Source organism: Balearica regulorum, chromosome 16 (genome assembly GCF_011004875.1).
Source record: "Balearica regulorum gibbericeps isolate bBalReg1 chromosome 16, bBalReg1.pri, whole genome shotgun sequence".
Taxonomy (NCBI): Eukaryota; Metazoa; Chordata; class Aves; order Gruiformes; family Gruidae; genus Balearica; species Balearica regulorum.
The window spans coordinates 9,368,507-9,388,630 of record NC_046199.1 but is presented as its reverse complement, the minus strand read 5'-3'; the positions used below and the strand labels follow the sequence as shown (position 1 = coordinate 9,388,630).

The 20,124-nt window shown below is 47.8% G+C and overlaps 1 protein-coding gene across 1 annotated transcript; it reads left to right on the top strand.

Annotated features, from left to right (window-relative positions):
* The first annotated feature begins 4,456 nt into the window (after positions 1 to 4,456).
* Positions 4,457 to 18,989, top strand: STMN3 (stathmin 3). Its single transcript, XM_075768523.1, has 5 exons — positions 4,457 to 4,786; positions 14,221 to 14,316; positions 14,777 to 14,952; positions 15,731 to 15,922; positions 16,445 to 18,989. The coding sequence occupies exons 1-5, from the start codon at positions 4,768 to 4,770 to the stop codon at positions 16,502 to 16,504; spliced, it is 543 nt and encodes a 180-aa protein (XP_075624638.1). The 5' UTR covers positions 4,457 to 4,767; the 3' UTR covers positions 16,505 to 18,989.
* The last annotated feature ends 1,135 nt before the right edge of the window (positions 18,990 to 20,124 follow it).

Genomic DNA, 20,124 nt, shown 5'->3' with positions numbered 1-20,124 from the left:
CTATTAAAAGGAACAGACCTTAAACTTGAGTATATTATGCAATCTGTTCTCTTCTCAAACTTCTGGTACATTCTGTGTCTTCCAGGTGTTTGGTTAGGGGAAGTTACGGGTGATGCTGTTTGGGTTGCCAGCCTTTAAACTCCTTCAGCTGAACTTGCCCGGATTGTAAACTGTCTTTAATTGTAGTGAATTGGCTAGAGAGCATTGAGTTATTCCTTCGGATCTTCACAGCGCTTCACACAAAATGTAACAAATGATTTTATTCGTGTTTCTGACTGTGTGAACTCTTTAACTTGGTATCAGTCATGCAAGATTAAGCTGCAAAAGAAATGACTTTGTAAAGATTGTAAAATGAGAGTGTGGGATAAGGACTTTATAACGGAGAATAAAGGTTTAAAACTCATAAATATATGGAATACTGTGTCATTATTATTTCCCGTAAATATATCTTTCCTACATTGAAGAATAATATCAATAGTGTATCGAATCAGGTTATTTTAACTTATTTAAGTGATGTTGATGGAAGCAGCGTTTACCTTCAGAAAGAGAAGAGCTGGAAGGGTCCCAAACCCAAGGAGGAGCGTGAGTCAGCAGATGCGCTGGTGTCCAGGGGCAAACGTGAGTCAGCACCAGCTGAGAGCTCTGTATCCTCCTGGAGGGTTGTTCCTCTGCACCATTTACCTCACTTGACCAAGGCTGCAGCGCCCAGCATTGGCAAGTCTGTCTTCAGCATTGCTGCGCCAGTTTCTTCTAAAAACAGAACAAACAACATTTCGTAAGTTTAAAGAGAAAAAAAGTATTTCTTACTAAGGTTGCAAAAGAATTGTGAAGGTTTCCTTGAGTTAAAACATCTGTTTAAGTCAGGTTACAGATGCGATAAAGGCAAGCATTGGTCTTACACCTGGATTGTCATTCTGGTGGTTGGGTCCCTAGGATAAACCCTGAGTTCTTGTAAGGCAAGAGTTTGGAGAGGGAGAAGATGTTTAAAAAAATCAGTCAGAGCAGCACAGAGGGTTATATGAAAGGCCAGTCCCTACACCCGTAATGGCCTCTACATGCTGCCCAGACAGCAGGAACCAGGGCATCCCCAATGCTGACTTGTTAGTGGATGGTGAGGATCTTGGATGAAGTATTTTTCGTTTGAAATGGTGCCTTCAAGGGGAAAAAAAAATTACAAAAGAAAAACCTTGGAAAAGATGATCCTTAAACTCTGTGGGGAAGTGGGTGGGTGAGTGGTGGAACTGAACTGCTGACAACCCGGCAAGCAGAACGCTTGTGTGGTACAGAAATGCAAAGTGAATACTGATCGTTTTTGTTCTGAGGCTGCCTCTGCAGGATCTCTCTTTCCAGACAAGCAAGAATCTGGAGGAATGGAACAGAAGAGTTTGAAGAGCAGCAACGACTGTGAAACTCCTGCAGTTCGCATGAAGGTTATTTTTCCCCTTTCAGATTGGAGAGGATTAAGTTGCTGTTCGTCATCTTTCTGAGGAGAAGTGATGGTTCCCATAGCAACAGTCTAAAACTTTTGTTTGGCCACAGAATTATTTGATTCCTTTGAATCCAGATAATCCAGAGCCTTTCTGTCTCTTTACTGTTGGGAAATAAAACTGCTTTCCTCTTTGACACTCCAATTTTAATCCCAATCATCCTGTTATTAGGAAGGTGAGTAAACACCCATTTTACAGATGAAGAAACCAAAGCAGATGGGATTAGTGATTTGCTGGAGGCCAGAAGGGAACTGCAAGAGCAGAGTTCACAACCTCACATGTGCAAAATTTGCTCCTCTTTACTGTTTCTAGTTGCTCAATCGTTGAGCTTGGCCCTGCTAACTTTTTGTACACACCATACCTGTTGTAGCTGAGCAGACCCTAGGGTGACCTGAATTCACACTTCTATGTGATAGAATTAGTACAACTCTTCTTCCTGATCCAGGTACTTTGTACAGCTTGGCCTCATTTCTCAAGTGCATATGATAGATGCTAAAGAGGAAGCATTGGAATAACCCTGTTGTTTCTCTTGGATTCAGGGAAACATTTTCCTGAGTTAGTGCTGGTGTTACTGTCACTGGTTTCTCTCCATCAATTCTTTTTCTCCTTTCTCTTGTATTATTTTACAGTTTCAGGGGGTTGACTGCTGCCCTATGTGAATTTTTTAGTAGTAGTAGTATTATTTCGTGCCAACTAAGGGAGCTTCTCCCAGCTTGAGACTGCAAATGGTACTGGGAGGTCTCACACCAACGCTCTTGCCTGGGTACTGTGAGTTACAGCCTCCCGTGTCGCAGCCCATGCTCTTCCTTTTACACCAGATGATTTTCATCTGTCAATGTTATTTCCTTAGTCACTAGATAAAATTGTTCCCCAAATATTTCTTTTTGCAAGCCGTGCTTCTGCCAGGCTTGCAGCCACAAATAGCAATAGAAAGTTTGCCAAGTCCGTGATCCTTTTGGTAACAACCACAACTTGCAAATCTTCCTCTGTGAACTGCCCGAGGTGAATGTTCCCTGTAATGAAATGTGAGGGTTGTTATGGGTCCCTGGTTTTGGGACATGTTGAAGTGAGATTCTTTTCCATCAGTTTTGGAATTTTTCTTCTGTTTTCAGCATTGCTGAAAGTAAGAGTTATTGGAAGAAGCCCTTCCTATATCGAAAGACATCTAGGAATATTTAATTGTTAAAAACATTGAAAATATTTGCAATGAGATAGTGAAAGAAGCACATGCTACAAAACCAACTTCTTTGCTGATTCTCCATGAAAATCTGTTGTTTCCTGATAGTCTGCCTGGTTAGATGTCATGTGTGATGAAGGCACATGGACACATTAGCCAAATACTCACCAGTTTTCCGTAATCACCATCTTGAAAAAAATGCCCAGTGCTTTCTGATGCTCCCTAGTGAAAATCAGGGAGAACTTGAAATAATGAAGAAATCTCTCCCAGTGTTACAGATGGATCCAGAATTAATTGTATTAAAATATCTATGACAGGTTATGTAGAAAGTGTGAGCAATAATGGAGTTCGGGGTATGATGTGTGGCATAGCCACACAAATCCAGTTTGCTCACCATTTCTCATACAGTATTCCAGTGGAACACCTGCCATTGCACCTTGAAAGTATTCTGTACCTTTTTCTAAATAAAACACATGTGATTTATACCCAGAAGCTCCAGAATACCACAAGAGGTAGGCAGACCCTCTCAGGTCTGCTGGGAAAGTCAAAGCCAGCTCATCCTTAACAGAGGGGGTAAATTATTCCAGCTTCAGGTGCCTGCCTGGGGTAGCTGCCTTCATCTTTAATGGAGAGTGTGTTCTTGAAATGTGCAATTCAGCCTGCTGGCTTCAAGATAACCTATAAAATCTTAGAGATTCAACCCAAGGAGAAAGTAGAGGGAGTTGCAACTACAAAACAAGCCTTGGACAGAACAGGGAGCAGTAAATGGTGATAAAAAAACCTCCTGTTCCAAACACACATTGAAAATTTGTGGATAGTGTTAATATTATTCTGAATTAGACTTATTTTCTATATTTTTTTTTCTTTTTACATACAGTGTTGAAGGAATAGGACACTTGGTGATTGGAGAAAAAAGTTAGGAAAAAAGGAAAAATCTCTGTCTTTTTAACTGAATTTAGTAGGCACTGCTTGTGGCTTCTGCCCCTGGCCAAGCCAGAGCGCCAGCAGCTACTTGACCAACCTGTAGTTCCCTGCAGCTGCTGGAATTGTTTGGGAGTGTCTGCATTGCAGCGTGCTGGGAGATTTGGGGTGTTTTCAGGCAGCGGGGATGTGCAGCCGGCAGGATAACATCTGGGATGAGGAGAATCGCGTGGGATAGCAACCGCAGGCCCCGAGGTGGGGTTTGTGCAGCTCTGGTCAGATAGGTGCAGCTGGCAACGGACTGGGGAGGGTTCCTTGGTCCCAAACGTGTCTGTGATGCTCTAAAAGCACTGATGCATTGGCCCCTAGCAACAGCCACAAATGGAAATGATAGAAATGATAGAAAACAGAACACAAAAGGAAAAGAAAAGAGGTTCTGGTTCCTGGGGGAGCAACCCAGAGAAGTGCCATTGAAATCAGAAGGCTCCATTCTGCTCTTCCTCCTCTACTTTTACAGCAGTTTCCCCCCCCCAAAACTGCAGCCCCTTTTGTGCCCCAGTGCTGGTGCAAAAAAACCCCATGCCTAAAAATGCTGAGCCTGTCTGGGATACCTTCTCCTTTCGCTGTTTGCCTAGAGCTGCTGCAAGGTTTGGGATTTGGGTTTTACACCTCAGCCTAGCTAAGCCAGACCCCAGACCTGGCCCTGTGGGTGGGCACCGCCTTGGAATGGATGGTTTAAAAAAAATAAAAATCAATGAATTTGCTTATTTTTGCTTTCAGCAAGGGAAAAAACAGTTTAGCCCATCTAGAACAGACAAGAAAGGGAGGAAGAGGAGGAAAAATCATCTTTTGCCAGAGCCCAGCTGGGTGTGTCTCTTCGCCCCCCACCTCCCCCCCCCGCACTGGGTCTCTGTTTCTGGCAGGCAGTCTTGCCTGGGAGGGATCAGCCGTCAAAGCCACCCAGGAAAGGAGGCCCGATACGCTAATTAATATTCTGAACTAGTGACCCTTCTTTTTCTTTCCACCCCTTCCCTTTCTCTGGGCTCTCCAGCCTCTCCCTGCCGCGGATGGCTGCAGCCCCCTCCAGCTGAGTCAGTCCTCCCTCCCCGCAGCATTGCAGCACCTCCGCAGCTCCCTGCGCTCCTGCTCCTGCAGCACCCGCTCCACTCTCACCGCAGCAGCATGGCCAGCACCGTCTCAGGTAGGACGGATATCTTTTGGGGGAGCTTGTCATCAACCCGCTTATAGAACCATCGGGTTTTATTTTTTTATCATTATTCTGAGGGCTTGGGGTGGGTTTTTTCCATGCATTTTGGGGGAGTTCTCTGATGAGGAGGCAGCTGGTATGGCAGCATTGTTCCCCTTCCTCCCCCATACACACACCCCTCTGATGCAAGATAGCAGGTGGGCTTTTTATTTTAATATGAATACACATGTGATAAACTTGCCAGTTTAAAATATTGTTGCTGTTACATTGCGCCATAAGAAGATGCTGCTGCATGCCAAGTAATTATTGTTTTTGCAATGTGATACAGCTCTTTTTTTTTCCTTAAGAAAAATTTTTATGCCATGTAGCTGGATGCAGAGAAATCAGCAATTACATTTTGTTTTGTGAAGATCATGTATTGCCTAACTGGGTAATGGAAAGAAAGACACAGGCGAGAGACTGACAGTAATGCCTTAGAAAATCCCCCCAAACCCAACCAGAGTAACCTGGGTGGGTGTCTGTGTAATCTCAGGGTTTCCCATCCCGAGATTTCTTCCACAGCTCACATTTCTTCATTAGAAGATGCTAGAGGGGAGCGGTCCTCTGATGGCGTTGGGTGAAATCAAATGCTGCAAGGGAAGCCCTTCCTCCCTCCTGCAGCAATAACAGGAATCGCAGCGCGGCTGCCCAGGAGCCTGGTGCCGGGGTCGGGTTTGGCTGCGGGATGGCAGTCTGCCCTGAGGATGCTGTGCTTCTTCGGTCCAGCCATTTCCTAAAGATGTGTCTTGCCCCTTTTAACTGGGGAGGAGGGATTCAAATGGCTGAAACTGGGAACGTGGGTGAAGGAGAAGAAAAGCCTGAAATGGCACAATGAACAGTGGGTGGCTTTAGAGGGTCTTTTTCTTTAAAAAAACAACCCCAAGTTTTCTCTTGAAATGGCTCTGAATTCTACAGTGCATAAAGAGGGGCTTGGGTGGGGGAAGCTAAATCCTGGAGGCTGTAGGGCTGAACAGAAACAGCAGACAAAAAGGAAAAGCAGGCAGTGCTTTGTGCCCCCCCCACCCCCAGGGAGGGAACCAGCCAGAAGGAGACCAGGCAGCACTTCTTGCTTCTTTCACTGGCCTTTGCCCATGTCTCCTGCTGTGCATTTTCTATTCCTTTCTCCTTCTAAAAGACCAGGAAAGGCGGAGGAGAGAGGGACAGAGAGGGGGTGTGGGGTGGGTGTAAGCGTGCAGCTGATCCCGAGTGGGCTTTGCATTCAATTAAAGACGGTAAAGCAGCATTGAAAAAAATGTCTCTCTATGATGGAAAATCTCCAGCTATTGTATATATTTCTGCGAGTATCCCTGCCTCAATGAACGTGTGCGGCAGTGCACGCTCGGGAGGTCCCACCCATCTGCCTTCCTCTCCTCCCGAACAGGATTGGACCTCGTCTGCAGAGTGGGGGTGGGAGGGACGGCTCAGGCTTACCAGCCATCTAAACCAAGGTTGCATCGAACTTGAGATGGACGTGGTGGCGGATGAAACACGCGTAGGCATAACATGCGTTTTCCAGTTGGTGCATTTTCACCCTCCCAACCGACCACATGCCTATGGCACACTTCATCTTCCCGAAGATGCAGTTTTACTGTCAAAGGAGACTTAGGATCATGAAGAAGCATGTGCTTCTGAGAAACCATGCTTCCTTCTGGCTCAGATCAAGTAGAGAAACAATTTAAAGGAGTAGAAAGTCACAGGAAACCAGTGCTGTGGCAGGAGGAAAGAGAATAGGGAAATGTTTGCCAAGGGAGAGAGCGGGGCTGAGCCTCGCCCAGCTGCCTTTGCAGGGAGCAGCTCCCCGTCGCCTATAGCACTTATATCAAGGATGGAGAATAGCCTGGAACAGCAGGAGAAAAAGGGCAAGCAAATCCTTAAATTAAGGAAAGCGTCTTGTTTGCTTTCTTCATTATTTTCTCCTTTATCTGCAGCAAAAGCAAATCTGTGCTGAAGGGAGAGCAGCTGCAATTGTCTGCAGCTGATGCCTGGGGGCTTATCCCCCTTGGGAAGATTTTCTTGGGTTTGTTTAAACAAACAAACAAATCCCTGGGATGAAAAGAAATGGGGTTTGCTTCCCCCAGCCCAGCAGTCACCCCTCTTTTCTCCCTGCCACCTCAGGCATTTTCTCCTGGCCGTGGTGGTTGTTTTCGGTGCTAGAGCAGAGGAGGTGGCGGCACATGCTCAGTGCAGGCTCGGCTGCGGTGCTGGCCCTGCTGCCGGGCAGACCTTGCAGGGGCAGAGCCCTCGCATCTCCTCCCCACAGCATCTGCACCAAGCTTTGTGCTTTTGTACACTGCAGAAGGGGCGTCTGGCTGGACTCTGCAGGACTAGATGACTTTCCCCACCATTCGTAGGCATCTGGGTTGAATAAAGAGACGTGAGGTTATGAAATGATGCAGTAAGGTGGCAGCCTCACGGGCTTTTCCCCGATGTTAGTGTGGCTGAGAAGGTGGAGCCAAGAGGAAACACCGGTTTGTCATTCCTGGCCTTGCAACTGGGCATGGTAAATGTGCCTTGACATATCCTGAGATTTTCCCCTCCTACACTGAAATGTGAGAGTTGTGTGACTTTATGTAGGTCTGGGTTATCCCCTTAATCCCATTTCTGGATGATACTGGTGGACACCATACAGTATCGCCCCGTCCTGACATTTCTACTGCCCACGCTGGAGAGTCAGAGTCCTTTCTATCAAGCTCTATGTTCTCAAGAAATCACTATTTTCTTTGTCTCCAAGTGCTGATGGACTCTACATGGCCTTAGAAATTTATGATACTTTTATTGGGACTTCAGTTTTACAAGCCAAAATAATCTCTTGTAGGCATTTCTTATATATATATATTTACCATTGCATCCAAATGAGGGATCTAAATCCTTGGAAAATATTTGTTCTTTCTAAAATATAAATCATATCTTCTTTGATGGCACCATGTAGCCTCTGTGAGAATCCCTTAGATATCTCAAAAGAGCCCTTTCTTGGAGCCTATCAATGTTGGTTCAGATCTGGTGAATGTATTGTTCTTTCAGATGAACACATTTTCCTTCTGCAAAGGAAAAGCTGAGATTTAATGGTCTGATGTGGCAACTGGAAGGCTGCAGATAAGGCCTTTGTGACAGCAGTGTGGGCAGCAGCATGGATTGCAACTTCAAGCTTTCTTAGGGTGAATGGGGCTGATGATTCTTGATGACAATACTTGGAGGGACGTGAAGCTCACTAAAACTTCTATAACCCCAAATTAACTGGAAACAACATGCCTGGATAATCCCTCTCAGTTACCCTACGGACATGGGCTTTATTCTTCTAGGTGTAAGCTTACGTTTTTTTAAAAAGTCTCCTATCCAGAGGGGAGTTAAACTGATGGTCAGATCTTTGCCTGTGATTTAGAAATACAAAAGAGCTAGACAGCAACCAAAGACCGTGTGCACGTACTGTAGCACTTTGGCACATCCCAGCTGGTGAAGAGCACATTTCCAAACAATCCTTTTATTCTTTCAAGATACCTCTACATGTTTAGTGCCATACTAGAAAATCTTACGTTCTCTGAATCTGTTTATACAAAAAATACCACCGTCTAATGGGCAAGTACAATAATCCTCAGTTAATGCAAAGGAGATCAAGATCCAAAGAGACCAAATGACTATCCGTGGTCACACAGCGTGTCTGTACCTGACACATCATGCCATTGGACTCCTGTCTTTGACTGTCTTATGAACTGCTGCCTTATCCGGTCCCCAGCTCCTTTGTAGCTCATTATTCCATCAAAACCATCTGAACGTATGTTTGCCCCAAATCCACAAGCACTCTGGGACAGCTGCCTCCGTTTGGCTCCTTCCTCTGCTTTATCAAGCAACCCAGACCATGCTTCTCTCCTTCCTGACAATCAATCACCCACCTAGCCCAGGCTGCCGGGTTTCTGCTGCACAGCTTGGGCCCTTCTCTCTTGCTGAGCCCATAGAAGGGGAGATTTCCATGGTTATTTTCCTGAGGGCAGCCCACATGTTCCAGTGCTACAGCTTGAGTGATTTGCTAATCCACTGGCTGTGCATAACATGGGTTGATGTGGTGTTCATAAGCTGCAAATGAAACATGGGGGGGAAGGAGCCAGGTGATGGGAAACCGTTCGTGGGTGATAGTTTAGCAGACGTCTGACGGAAGGCGGAGTAACCCTCACATCTGCCTGTTCTTATGGATGATTCCACATGAGCCCATGGTAACTTCTGGGCCTCAAATCTCATGGTGAGCAGCTGAGGTGGTGTATGGCATCAGCGTGGGGTACAACTGCTGATCTGGGGAAAAAAAAAATGCTAGTGTTTTCTGATTGTGTGAGCTCTCCTGCTGACCTGGTTTTGGAAGCTGGGGAGCAAGAAGATGGAAGTGAGTTAGACTGAAGTGAAGGTCTGGCTGTTATTTTTATGATAGGATTCATAGCAGGTGAGAATATCTAGAGTCTGTTGTATTCTCAAGGCTTATCAAGGACTATGGTTGCTTTTGTTGTGTATGTGGCATTGCAGTCTTTGTGCTGAAGGACTCGGTTCTCAGTCTCTCTAGCTTCTCTACCTTCTGTTTGTGCTTTGGCTACATCTATAATTGGACTATTCTCATTTTTTCATGATATAATATTCTTTATGGAAGCAATTTTTACTTCTCCAAAGTTATCTTTGCAAACCAAATTATTTTCTTGTAATAACCTTCCTTTGACCTTGCTATCAGACATAGCACATCCAGCCTCATCCATTTAAATTGCCTGAATTCACATAAATTAGTCTTGCTGTGCCTCTGGTTCATTATGAATGACTCTGTATCAGTGTTGTGCCTAAATGGCCTCACTCTGTTTTGCTGAATGTCATTAAACACCGAACAAAAAGACAGGCTGCTCAAACAGTCTACAATTTAATTTTATCTGGTTAGGAAGCAGAGAACAAAACTTTCTAATGAATAATAGGTGGTGAGCCCTACCATCCAGGCACGTTGCGAGCAGGAAGATGGTTCCTGTTGCTCGCACGCCACACCCATCCCCAGCCGATCCTCCATCTCCTGCACTGCAGCCCCTCAGGGAGCAGCTGGATAGTGTCTCAGGGGGCTAACTTGGAGATAAACACTTTACACAGATAAATGCGGTATATAGTGCTCACACGAAGCAGCACGGATATGGAAATGCAGTATGGGCTGTACAGCACTAGAGGGAGCACAGGAAATGAGTCGCTGGAGAGAAAGCCGCTGAGAGCATCCTGACCCTCTTGGTGGCTTGGTGAAGGCCAGGGTAATCTCCCTTCTTCTGCTTGCAACAGGGAGAAAGTAATTTTGTCCATTCAATATATACAGTGCAGAGAAAAGCTAAATGAAAAATTTTAATTAAGATTAATTGCTGCATGGAGTGTGCAATGGAATATAAGCAGAGCAGGATCAGACTGCTGATTACTGGGCATAAATATTCAGAAATATTGAATGACTGGATCTTTGAGATAGGATTGTAGCTTAATAGCTACCCGAGGTCTCATGAAGCCATTAAAACACAAGTTTACTCCACTTTACAAGATGGGACTCTGATACATTTTCTATACCTTCTACAGTTTAATCACTTCTTAGTTTACAAAACTCAGTTGTTTGTGTTTCACACCAATTCTAATATAGAACAGAATAGAATATTTCATTTGGAAGGGACCTACAACGATCATCTAGTCCAACTGCCTGACCAGTTCAAGGCTGACCAAAAGTTAAAGCATGTTATTAAGGGTGTTGTCCAAATATGAAAGTGGTGAAGTTTAATGACTTAGTGATGAAGACCATACCAGAGTGATTGAACTCGTACTGATCCTCCTATTGCAGTGTTTGCCTAAAAAGAAACATAAAATATCAGTACTCCATACTTAAGTGACCAACCTGTCCTAATCCTAGGAACTGAGTTAGGTATTGTTACTAATTTATACACATATACAATATTTTTTCTGCATAAGCTGAATTTATTTTTACTAACTTAGCAGAAGTGAAAAATGCAAATCAATGCTTAAATAAAAAGCTCAGCATTTCCTGTCTAATTGTTCTTAAAATGTATAAATTTGTGCACTGGAAGACATAGAGTTTTTCCTGGAAGGGACTTGTTGGCCATATCATATTCTGTCCAGCCAGCTATCTTATCTTGGTGCAAGGGGTTTTGTTCAGTGGCATAAATACGTCCTCAAACCCAGATACTTTTGAACTAAATTTTAGTGCTGAGGTTTGCAATGCTGATCTTTTACCCCTGAGAGTTCTAAGCATGCCCCTTCTGATGTAGCTGTGATTGACACATAGTCTTGTTTCAAGAGGTCTTAGGTTTGATCTTCATTGACAGAGTGTTGTAAAAGTGACCTAAAGGTTATGTTTGTTACTTTTATTTACTGAATCAGAGGATCTATCTCCTCACAGAATGCCTTCTCTTATTTTACCCTATTAACAGTGTGTTGGACACACATTCCACCTATTGTTTGTCACTGAACATGTCAGATCAAAAGCTCATGAGGACAATGGCGTCACTGTGGATGTTTCTGTGTCCCATGGGTGTAACTGCTGGCTCGGAGCAGAGGCAGGGGATTTCAGGAGTCCATCTGGTCTCGGGGCGTGGATCAGGGGTGATTTCTTCGGGGGTCCGTCCTTCTCCCTTTTCATACCGAAGCCCCTGGCCTCGGTGCTGCTCGGGGGCTCCCCGGAGGTGGTGCTGAACGGACAGCTCCCGGGCCGGGGGGTTACGGGAGGGGCTGTGGTGCTGAACGGACAGCTCCTGGGCCGGGGTCCCGGGGCCGAGCGGACCCTCCCCGGTACCGGCCGGGGGGGGTCTCGGTCCGCTGCCGCCGTTCCCGCTGCTTTCCCGGTCCTCCGCGGCAGCGGGGAGATTGGAGCGGGTTTGCCCGGCTGGTCGGGGCTCTTCGGGCTCTTCCTCCCCCGGTCTCCGGGGCCCCGGCAGCTCCCAGCCCCACTCCCCCGACCCGTGTGCCCGCATGCTGCTAATTGCATCTGATGGCTGGCGCCGGGGTGCAGCTGCAGGCTCCAACGCGGGAAGAAGGATGCACAGCACTTCCATAGCTCATTAAAGCACTGGCGCAGCTCAGTGAAGCGGTGTCCTTTTGTCCTCTTGCTCTTTTTCATTTTAATTGACGGAGAGGGACGGTCAGTTTGCAGAAGGGAAAGCGGGACACGGAAGATCCCGATGGAATGGAGGCAGCTGTGAAATCACTACAACAGACCTCCTGAAAGTCAGAGACTGCAGCATACACTCATCTACACAGAGGACCGGGACCAGTACTGGGCAGACCTACTGAAGTTTAAGTAATGAAATACAAAGCTCTGTGCTCTGTAACAAGTGCTAGGAGACAATTAAATGAGTGGGTCAGGGATGTGGCACATCTGCTTAATGTCTTGGTTTCACCCAGGACCAGACATAATGGTAGAGCAATGCCCTCGGTGCATGGTTTGTTTCTGTTAAATGATAATGTGTCTCGTTTAGTCCAGGGGACCCTCCTCAGGGCTCTTGGCAGCACATTATGAGACACATTAGCTTACTGCTGCATACCACAACTTCTAGCACGATAGAGCACTCTCAGAGGCTTTCCAAAGACTTTTTTTATTAAGAAAAAAAAATCAAAGATGTCTTGCTCCATGGCTGGCACAGCTGATGGAAGCTATTCCTATTTGGTTTACATTTAACTGCAGGACTGGGCAGAGTATTAAAATAAGAATGTGGAGCAAACTTAAAAAAAAAAAAAGTTCAATAAAGATCTGAGCTGCAGAGGCTGTCAGTTAGCAAAAGGAGGGTATTAATATGGATGAAGTTTTGTACCTTGGAGGGAAAATAAGTGCAAGTATGAAGCAGGCATATGAAACCACTGTTTTCCCAGCAGAGTAGCTGCGGAAAGACAGAGGAGAAGATCTGAAAGGTGTTCCCAAGGCCGTGTGGAACACAGGATACTTTTTTCAAAATTGTTCTGCATCTAATGCCTCTTTATATTACAAAGTTCTGGGGATTTCTCTTTCCTGGCCCAGCGGAGGGTCTTGCTGTGAAGGTGGTATTGGCAGCCAGGCTGCAGATTCACCTCTGGCCGGAGGTCGAAACAGGAACTCAGTAAGGAAGGGACAAACCAAGGCCAGAAGCACAAGGACATGTGGGAAATCCAGAGGCAGAGCCAAGGCAGGACACCAGTATGCCTGTGCCCTGTAGTGGAGGCAGGAGGAAGGGCAGCATGAGGAGGATCAGGGCAGGTTTCACAGGCCACGCAGCCATGAAGACTCTGTCCTCATGTGCCTGGGTGTCCCCTGAGCAGCCAGTCCAGGGCAGAGCCTCACAGCACCCGTGAGACAGCAGCACCCGCTGCTGAGCTGTCAGCTGCTGACCTGTGACATAGCAGTGATGCTGTGAGGGTTACACTGATGTGCTAAAGAACTTCACAGCCTGACAGAGCACCTCTCTGTTTTCAAGTCCTTCTTCTATTCTGAGGTTCTTTGTCAAGTGTGTACTAACAGTTCGCTGTCTTAAATGTGCTAAACTCCAAAAATACAGGTGAAGATTGCCCCAGAAACAAACCCACTGCAAGCTGTGGGTGCTGCTGTCATTAGGGCAGCAGCTTGTACACTTGTGATCACTAAGGATGCCACGGTGCATCCTCCAGTCACAGGAACGATGAGCAAACTGGAGGGCTCACAGCAGCAGCAGAACTCAAAAGGATTGTGTATTTCTCTGTCCTTTGCAGAGGACAACATTTACTGTGATTGCAGACCACTGTCAACCTCTGCCTGCGTGGGCCAAGGTGGTGACAGAATCCACTTACATCCTCCCTTATTTGCTTCTGCAGGGAAGGAGGTACCTTGGGAAGTCAGGTTACAGCACTTCCCCCCGTTAGCAGCACTCCTGAACCGTTTCTTCACTCAAATGCCTATTTGTTCTCCACATCGCTGACTGCCTCATGCCTCTTCACCCTGATGTCAGAAATGCTGAATTGTGAAATAATCCTAACTTGCCAGGGGTTGAGCAATGTTTCCAGGTGCTGATGGGCGTCATTTTACCTCTGAGTCTGGAAGTGGAATGGAGGAAGGGACTGGGCAGCTGTCCCAACGCGGTTAACTACACGGGCTGCAGCGTTTCAGCTCCTTTGGAGGGAAAATTCTGCACAGAAACTTATACCTCTAGATGTGGTAAATTCCTACTAAGTGTCTTCCCATGACATTTGCCACACTGGCAGCTAATTTAGTCTGCTTTAGCGCAGACACTCCTTGGGGACCTTGTGGCAAGCTATGGTAGCCTGGAAAAGCCTCAGCAGAGTCTGGTAGCTACAAATGGGTTTCCTTGTGTCACTTGCTTCTTTTCTCCATGAAAAAGAGCTGCTATTGCTGTTAGAGTCTCTTCTCATTGCTATTTCTTATTTTTCAGCCTACAAGGAGAAAATGAAGGAGCTGTCTCTGCTCTCCCTCATCTGCTCCTGTTTCCACACCCAGCCACATCCTAATACCATCTACCAGTATGGAGGTACGTAACCAGCTCCTGCAGAAGCTACAGCACCATTTGCATGATGCTCCTGCAGGCAACATGGGAGCTCATCAGCACGCTGGGCTGTCCCATCCCAGAGCAGCAATCCATGCCTCAGGCCAGGGTCTCTCTGTTTGGTCTCCTTTCACGGTTTATTTTATTAACATAACCCACATTTTCCCAGAAAGAAACCGCTTGCAGTGGCTGTCTGCTTCATACTGGGGTGACATATGCTATATTAACAGCAGTATGGCCTTTCTGTAATTATGCTGTGAATTTAAATTAATTGCATTGACTTGGGGGGATGAAGCTGATCATTAATCGGGAAATTTTGGAGATAGAACAAAATTACCCAGGTCAGGACATGGGAACACCCTAATTCCTATGTGAAGAGCTCGGTGCCCTCAGGTGAATGCTCTCCTGAGTGCCACAGGAGTGCCTGTTTTTTCCCCCCCCAAAGATATGGAAGTGAAGCAGCTGGATAAGAGGGCATCAGGCCAGAGCTTCGAAGTGATCCTGAAGTCCCCTTCAGATTTATCTCCCGAGAGCCCAATCCTTTCCTCCCCTCCCAAGAAGAAGGACCTGTCCCTGGAGGAGCTGCAGAGGAGGCTGGAGGCTGCAGAAGAGAGGAGGAAGGTAATGAGATGTCCTGTAGAAGCAGTGACTTTTCTGTCATGGGTACTAATTGCACCAAACACTAAAACTGTCTCAGCAGGTGCAATTAAAATGGCTAGAAATAGTGTTTTTACACTTATTATTATATTCCACTATAAATTGTCAGGTGAGACATGGGGGTCATGGAGTGAGGTCTGTAGGGGGTCCTACTGTGAGGACAGTATGGGGTCCTCTTCATCCTCTGCATGCAACCTGGCTGTGGGGTAGCTCTCACCAGCTAATGCTGCAGGAGATGTAGCAGTTGGTCACACACCAGACTTAAACTCCAAACCTAAACACAGCCTTGTGTTTCTGAGAGCTGGCTGTGTCCCATTTTATTGTAAGTGCTGTATAAAATGTCTTCTGGTGAAAGCTATTGAAAAGGAGAAAAAGGGCAGAGTAAAACAAAGTATAAATGTTACGAATGTTGGTGGGTATGAGGAGAGCAAGCTGAAATAATTTGAAGAATGAGGTGGCACTCGGACAGGGCACTCTGTGCCCGCACGCATCTCACCCCGGTTTTGCCGAGCCGGTGGGCGCAGCCTTGCATCGCCTGCCTGCCTGGAGCACCAGACCCAGCAGACATTGTCCCACAGCAGGAAAAAGGTGTCAAAGCGTCTTCCAAGGGAGAGTGTTATGGGATGGAGGGGGGTGGTAGCGGGCTTTTCAGCAGAGGAGGTGGTCAGAAAGCCTCTCTGGGGAGTCGAAGGCTAGAACAGCCTCTTCAGTTGCCTTACGTGCCCCTCCCGACGCCTTGCAGACCCAGGAGGCGCAAGTGCTGAAGCAGCTGGCGGAGAAGCGGGAACACGAGCGGGAGGTGCTGCACAAGGCGCTGGAGGAGAACAACAACTTCAGCCGCCTGGCCGAGGAGAAGCTCAACTACAAGATGGAGCTGAGCAGGGAGATCCGCGAAGCACATCTCGCCGCCTTGAGGGAGCGGCTCCGCGAGAAGGCGAGTGCGATGCCCTGGGAGAGGGCTGGGTTTGATGCCTGGGGGGGGGGGGGTTGGGGTTTGATCCTTGAGGGGTCACCCCAGAACGATGGGCACGAGGGAGTGGGTGTTTTGTTGCTGGTGGAAAGCGGGCTGTGGAGCAGCTCCGCTCCGGAGCAGCACGAGAAGGGGGGATGTATCCTTTGAGGTCAGTAGAGAAAATACCATCTGGCTGATCTTGATAAGTGCGAGCTGAAAGGCAGAGGATCAGGCCCACTCCATGTCCAGGGGCTGCGTGGCTGAAGGGCTTTGCAGAAGAGTGGAGCCATGAGCACGTTTGTTGTAGGTTTGCATCACCCCCGGGCTCCCGCAGATTAAATGTTTCGTTCCCTGCAGGCGTAACCCACTGTCCTCGGGGTGTGTCAGACGGGAAACTGGTCCTTTTTTTTTGTCTGGTGCAAATCCTGTGTGCAGGAGAGAAGGGAAATAGAGATTGCAAGAGCAGAAAGTGTTAGCCTGGTGTCGTCTCTCCCATCTTTGCAGGAACTGCACGCAGCTGAAGTTCGCAGGAACAAGGAACAGCGGGAGGAGATCTCTGGATAAAGGGCTTTTCTACACATCTAGCACCTGATTCCTGTTAACAAACCAACCAATCGACCAACCAACACATTTTATTTTGTTTGTCTAGATGCAACATTTGGTTCTCCATCCCTCCCCCCCCCCCCCCGCCTTCCCTGATGTTCGTCCCCCAGCTACACGCTTCTCTATCTCTGCATCCTTAATCGTCAGTACTTGTGGGGAGTCACAGATCATAGGGACCTCTAAGCAGAATAGCAACTAGTTCACATGAAATAGAGAATCGATCAGTCAAACAGCTTCTTTGGAGGGTTTTGTCCTTTTTTAAAAAAATATTTCTTAAACTGATGTAAAAAAAAAAAATAAGATATTAATAAATTCAACCAGCAGTGTCACAGAGATACGGATTTCTTATCCAGGGCTTTTACTCCTCTTGGTGTTTGCTCTAAGCCAAATATCAGTTCCAGCAGGATAATGGGAAGTAAATGATAATTCTGTGTGTGAAGTGGAATAGGGAACAGCCCCATGTTTGCCAGTGGTAGGAGAGAGGAACGAGAAGGATGGGGTGGCTCAGGAGTCGTGATGTGCAGAACCCCCATCTCTTGGCTGTATCTGGAGCCAGCCCAGGCAGGCAGTGACCCAAAATCCTCATCTTTGGACAATTCTTTGATAGCCCGTGTGAAAATAGGCGAGGGTCTCCACCCAGAGCTCGGTGCTGGGTCCTACGTCACGGAAGGTCCCCGTCACGGCAGGCACCGCCTGATGCCCTGGTTGGCTGCGGGCTGAGGAGCCCATAGACTGAGCCGCCCTCTCCCTGGCAGAGCGGGGACCGAGAGGCCTTGGCCGAGCAGCCCGGGAGAACCGCAGATGGCGATTGCATCTCCAGTTCTGTGGGAGCCCTGGGAGAGGGTGCTCAGTCTGTGGGCTCTGCAGCGCTCCCAAAACACAAGATTTGACTCCAGTAAGAAAGCAAATCCAATAGAGACGGTGCATGGTTGTGAAATAGCCTTTTAGCGAACAGAATAATCATCCTTCCCTCTTTCCAAAGATGGATGTGACTCTTTGGTGCCATTACAGGGCAGACACCAAGACCAGAGGTTGCCAGATGAGCCGCAGAGCTCTGGCTCACCGGCAGCACCCTGGGAGGCAGGGCACGCCAGCTGGCCTGCGGCTTTGGATCAGAGGGAGCTAAGAGGGAAGCAATTCTGCAGTAAGGGTGAAGAGATGTCCCCATGCTCATTCCTTGTTTATCTTTAGCTTTTCAAGGCCTATTTTTAAGAAAAAATTGTCTCTTGATGGAGGTAGGGATGAGCAGAGAACATGCAAGGGTGGCAGTAATGTCTGATCTAAACAGGTGACTGTCAAAGCCCATGGATTTCCTCATCTTCTAGTGTCACAGCTTATGGAGGTGACCAAGGTCCAAGCAGCCACCACGCACTGCGAGGGGCTGCCATCCTCCTGCTGAGATCCACAGACCTGCTCACCTTGCCCCAGCTCTGCTTCTGCCTGGAAAAACTAAGAGGAAATGTTGCGTCTGAAGAGCAGGGAATGGCCACCTTCCAGCCAGCGGGGCCTCGTAGGACGCGATGCTGGGGACTCAGCTCTGCAGGAGCACGATCCTGCGGCAAGGTTTTGCAGAGGAGTCAGTGGAAGCTGCTTTCATTTGAGGCAGAAGGTAACAAGAATTCCCCTCTGACCAGTGCTTTAGAGATTACTGGCTTGTTATTTTTTTAACAGAGCGGTGCAGTGTTTCGGGGAGGCGGCAGCAGGGTGGGCAGCGCAGGGTGCTGGATGGTGTTTACACCGGGGCAGCGCTGCCCTCTCAGACCCCAGAATAAACCAAAGGGGCATCCAAGGCACCGGGTCGCTTCATTACCAGTAACTGGTGTCCTCTGCACGCTGTGCCTCCAAAGAGCCATCCTGTGGGTGGGATGAAGGACTCCTGTGGTGGGCTTTGCAGGAGCCTTTGGGAGTAATTTAAGCAAACGAGGGGTGCAGAAGTGTGCGTGGGCAGCCCGGCAGCGGGGCATGGGCACAGCCCAGCCCAGGGCTCCCCAGGGACCGTGCTCTGCCCGGCGGTGCCAGGCAGCAACGAGGGGTCTGCTCGGGGAGTAACGACGCCCTTGCCTTTCCACCCCTCAGAAAAAGAAATCATGGCTGAGTCTTGTCAGAAGCTGAAGTTTTCTGTCTACCCTGTGCTTTAATTAGGTAAAAAATTGATTACGGCCTGGGGTGAGCATCAGGTGGTTGCAGAAACCCCACGGAAAGCCAAAGAGCAGCAGCAGCTGGAGATCAAATCCCGGGGCTCTTTGCTAATCTCCCCAGGAGTCCCAGCTGGATTTGGGAGAGATCCCTCAATGGCCACAGTTTGATGTTTGGGGACACTCTGCTCCTAAAAGGAAGGGCTACCTTACTCCCAAAGTAAGGGCTGGGGGGAGGACAGGACTGTTAGAAATCCCCAGCACTGTCAGTGACACACACACACAAAAAAATTAAAAAAAAAAATTAGGGCGAAGAGGGAAAAGAGAAGGAAACTGAGGGTTGAATTTCTTAACAGTAGCTAACGATCAGTTTATAGTAGCAGCTGTCTTAGATAAGCATCTGTGTAGAGCGCGGCATCACCGCCAGCATCACCTCATTCATATAGTGACAAGAAATTTTAAAAAGTTTAAAAAAAAAATTTAAAAGTAATTTAAACGAAATGTTTGTGTGTAAGAAATGGTTGAAACTGTCAAATGTCTGTGTCCCGCGTTGGTGGGATCTGAGAAGGTATCTGCGAGATATTAACCCTGTCCTACTCTCTGTGGTGCTGAGTGTTTGCTTGGTGTGTAATTCTGACCTGGAGCTTGTTGTAAATAATGTTTTTAGTACTATGATTATTATGATTATTATTATCAGAAATGTTGTACTCATGAGCAGGAGTTTAAAACAAGAGAAATGACCGTTTTCACTCCCTCCATGGGGCTCAGGAGGAGTCAGAGGCTGGGCCGGGTGAAGGCAGGGTGCCGGCGGTGTGGGATGCCGGACCAGAGAGCAGCTGGAAAATCAGGGAGTCGGGAGCCGGAGGCAGCTGAGTCCTGCGGGCAGGGCGGTGAGAGCGGGGACGGGCTGCTCCTCGTGAGGGGAGGAGAAGGAAGGGCTGAGAGGTGGAATAGAGGTGATGCTTCAGTGCCAGTGCGTATAATTTAGTGTTAACCCAAACCTCTTTGGGGGGAGGGAGGTCCAGGCTGTTCCCCGCAGCCCCAGGGGAAGCTGGAGGAGCTGTGAGGTTTGGCGTGTGCTGACGAAGGAGCGGTCGGTGGCAGGTTGTGCTGGTTAGAGCCGTCCTCCCCAAACAGCTGCTGAGTCTCTGGACTCGGTTCCTGCCTGGATCTTCCATCTCGGTCCTTTGTGCTGTCCCGCGCCCGCTCTCCTCCCCTCCCTGGAGACCAACCTGGATCTCAGGTGGGGACTTATTCTTGCAATAGCTTCGACTGGGAAAAAAAATCCCCTGGGAAACGCACAGCAGAGTGGCCCAGCACACGGTGCTCATGCAGGTGTGAGCACTGGGAAACTCATTTTTCTCACCTCCGTCGGGTCGGTGCTGTGAGGGACAGTGGATGTGGCTGGAAAACGTGTTACTGCAGGGTAAGCTCCTGCGTCAGAGG

Bases quoted from the DNA above. Each gene is read 5' to 3' on its own strand.
- STMN3 (XM_075768523.1), top strand. The intron at 14,317-14,776 runs GTACGTAACCAG...CCCCCCCCAAAG, and splicing joins TACCATCTACCAGTATGGAG to ATATGGAAGTGAAGCAGCTG. The intron at 15,923-16,444 runs GCGAGTGCGATG...CCATCTTTGCAG, and splicing joins GGGAGCGGCTCCGCGAGAAG to GAACTGCACGCAGCTGAAGT.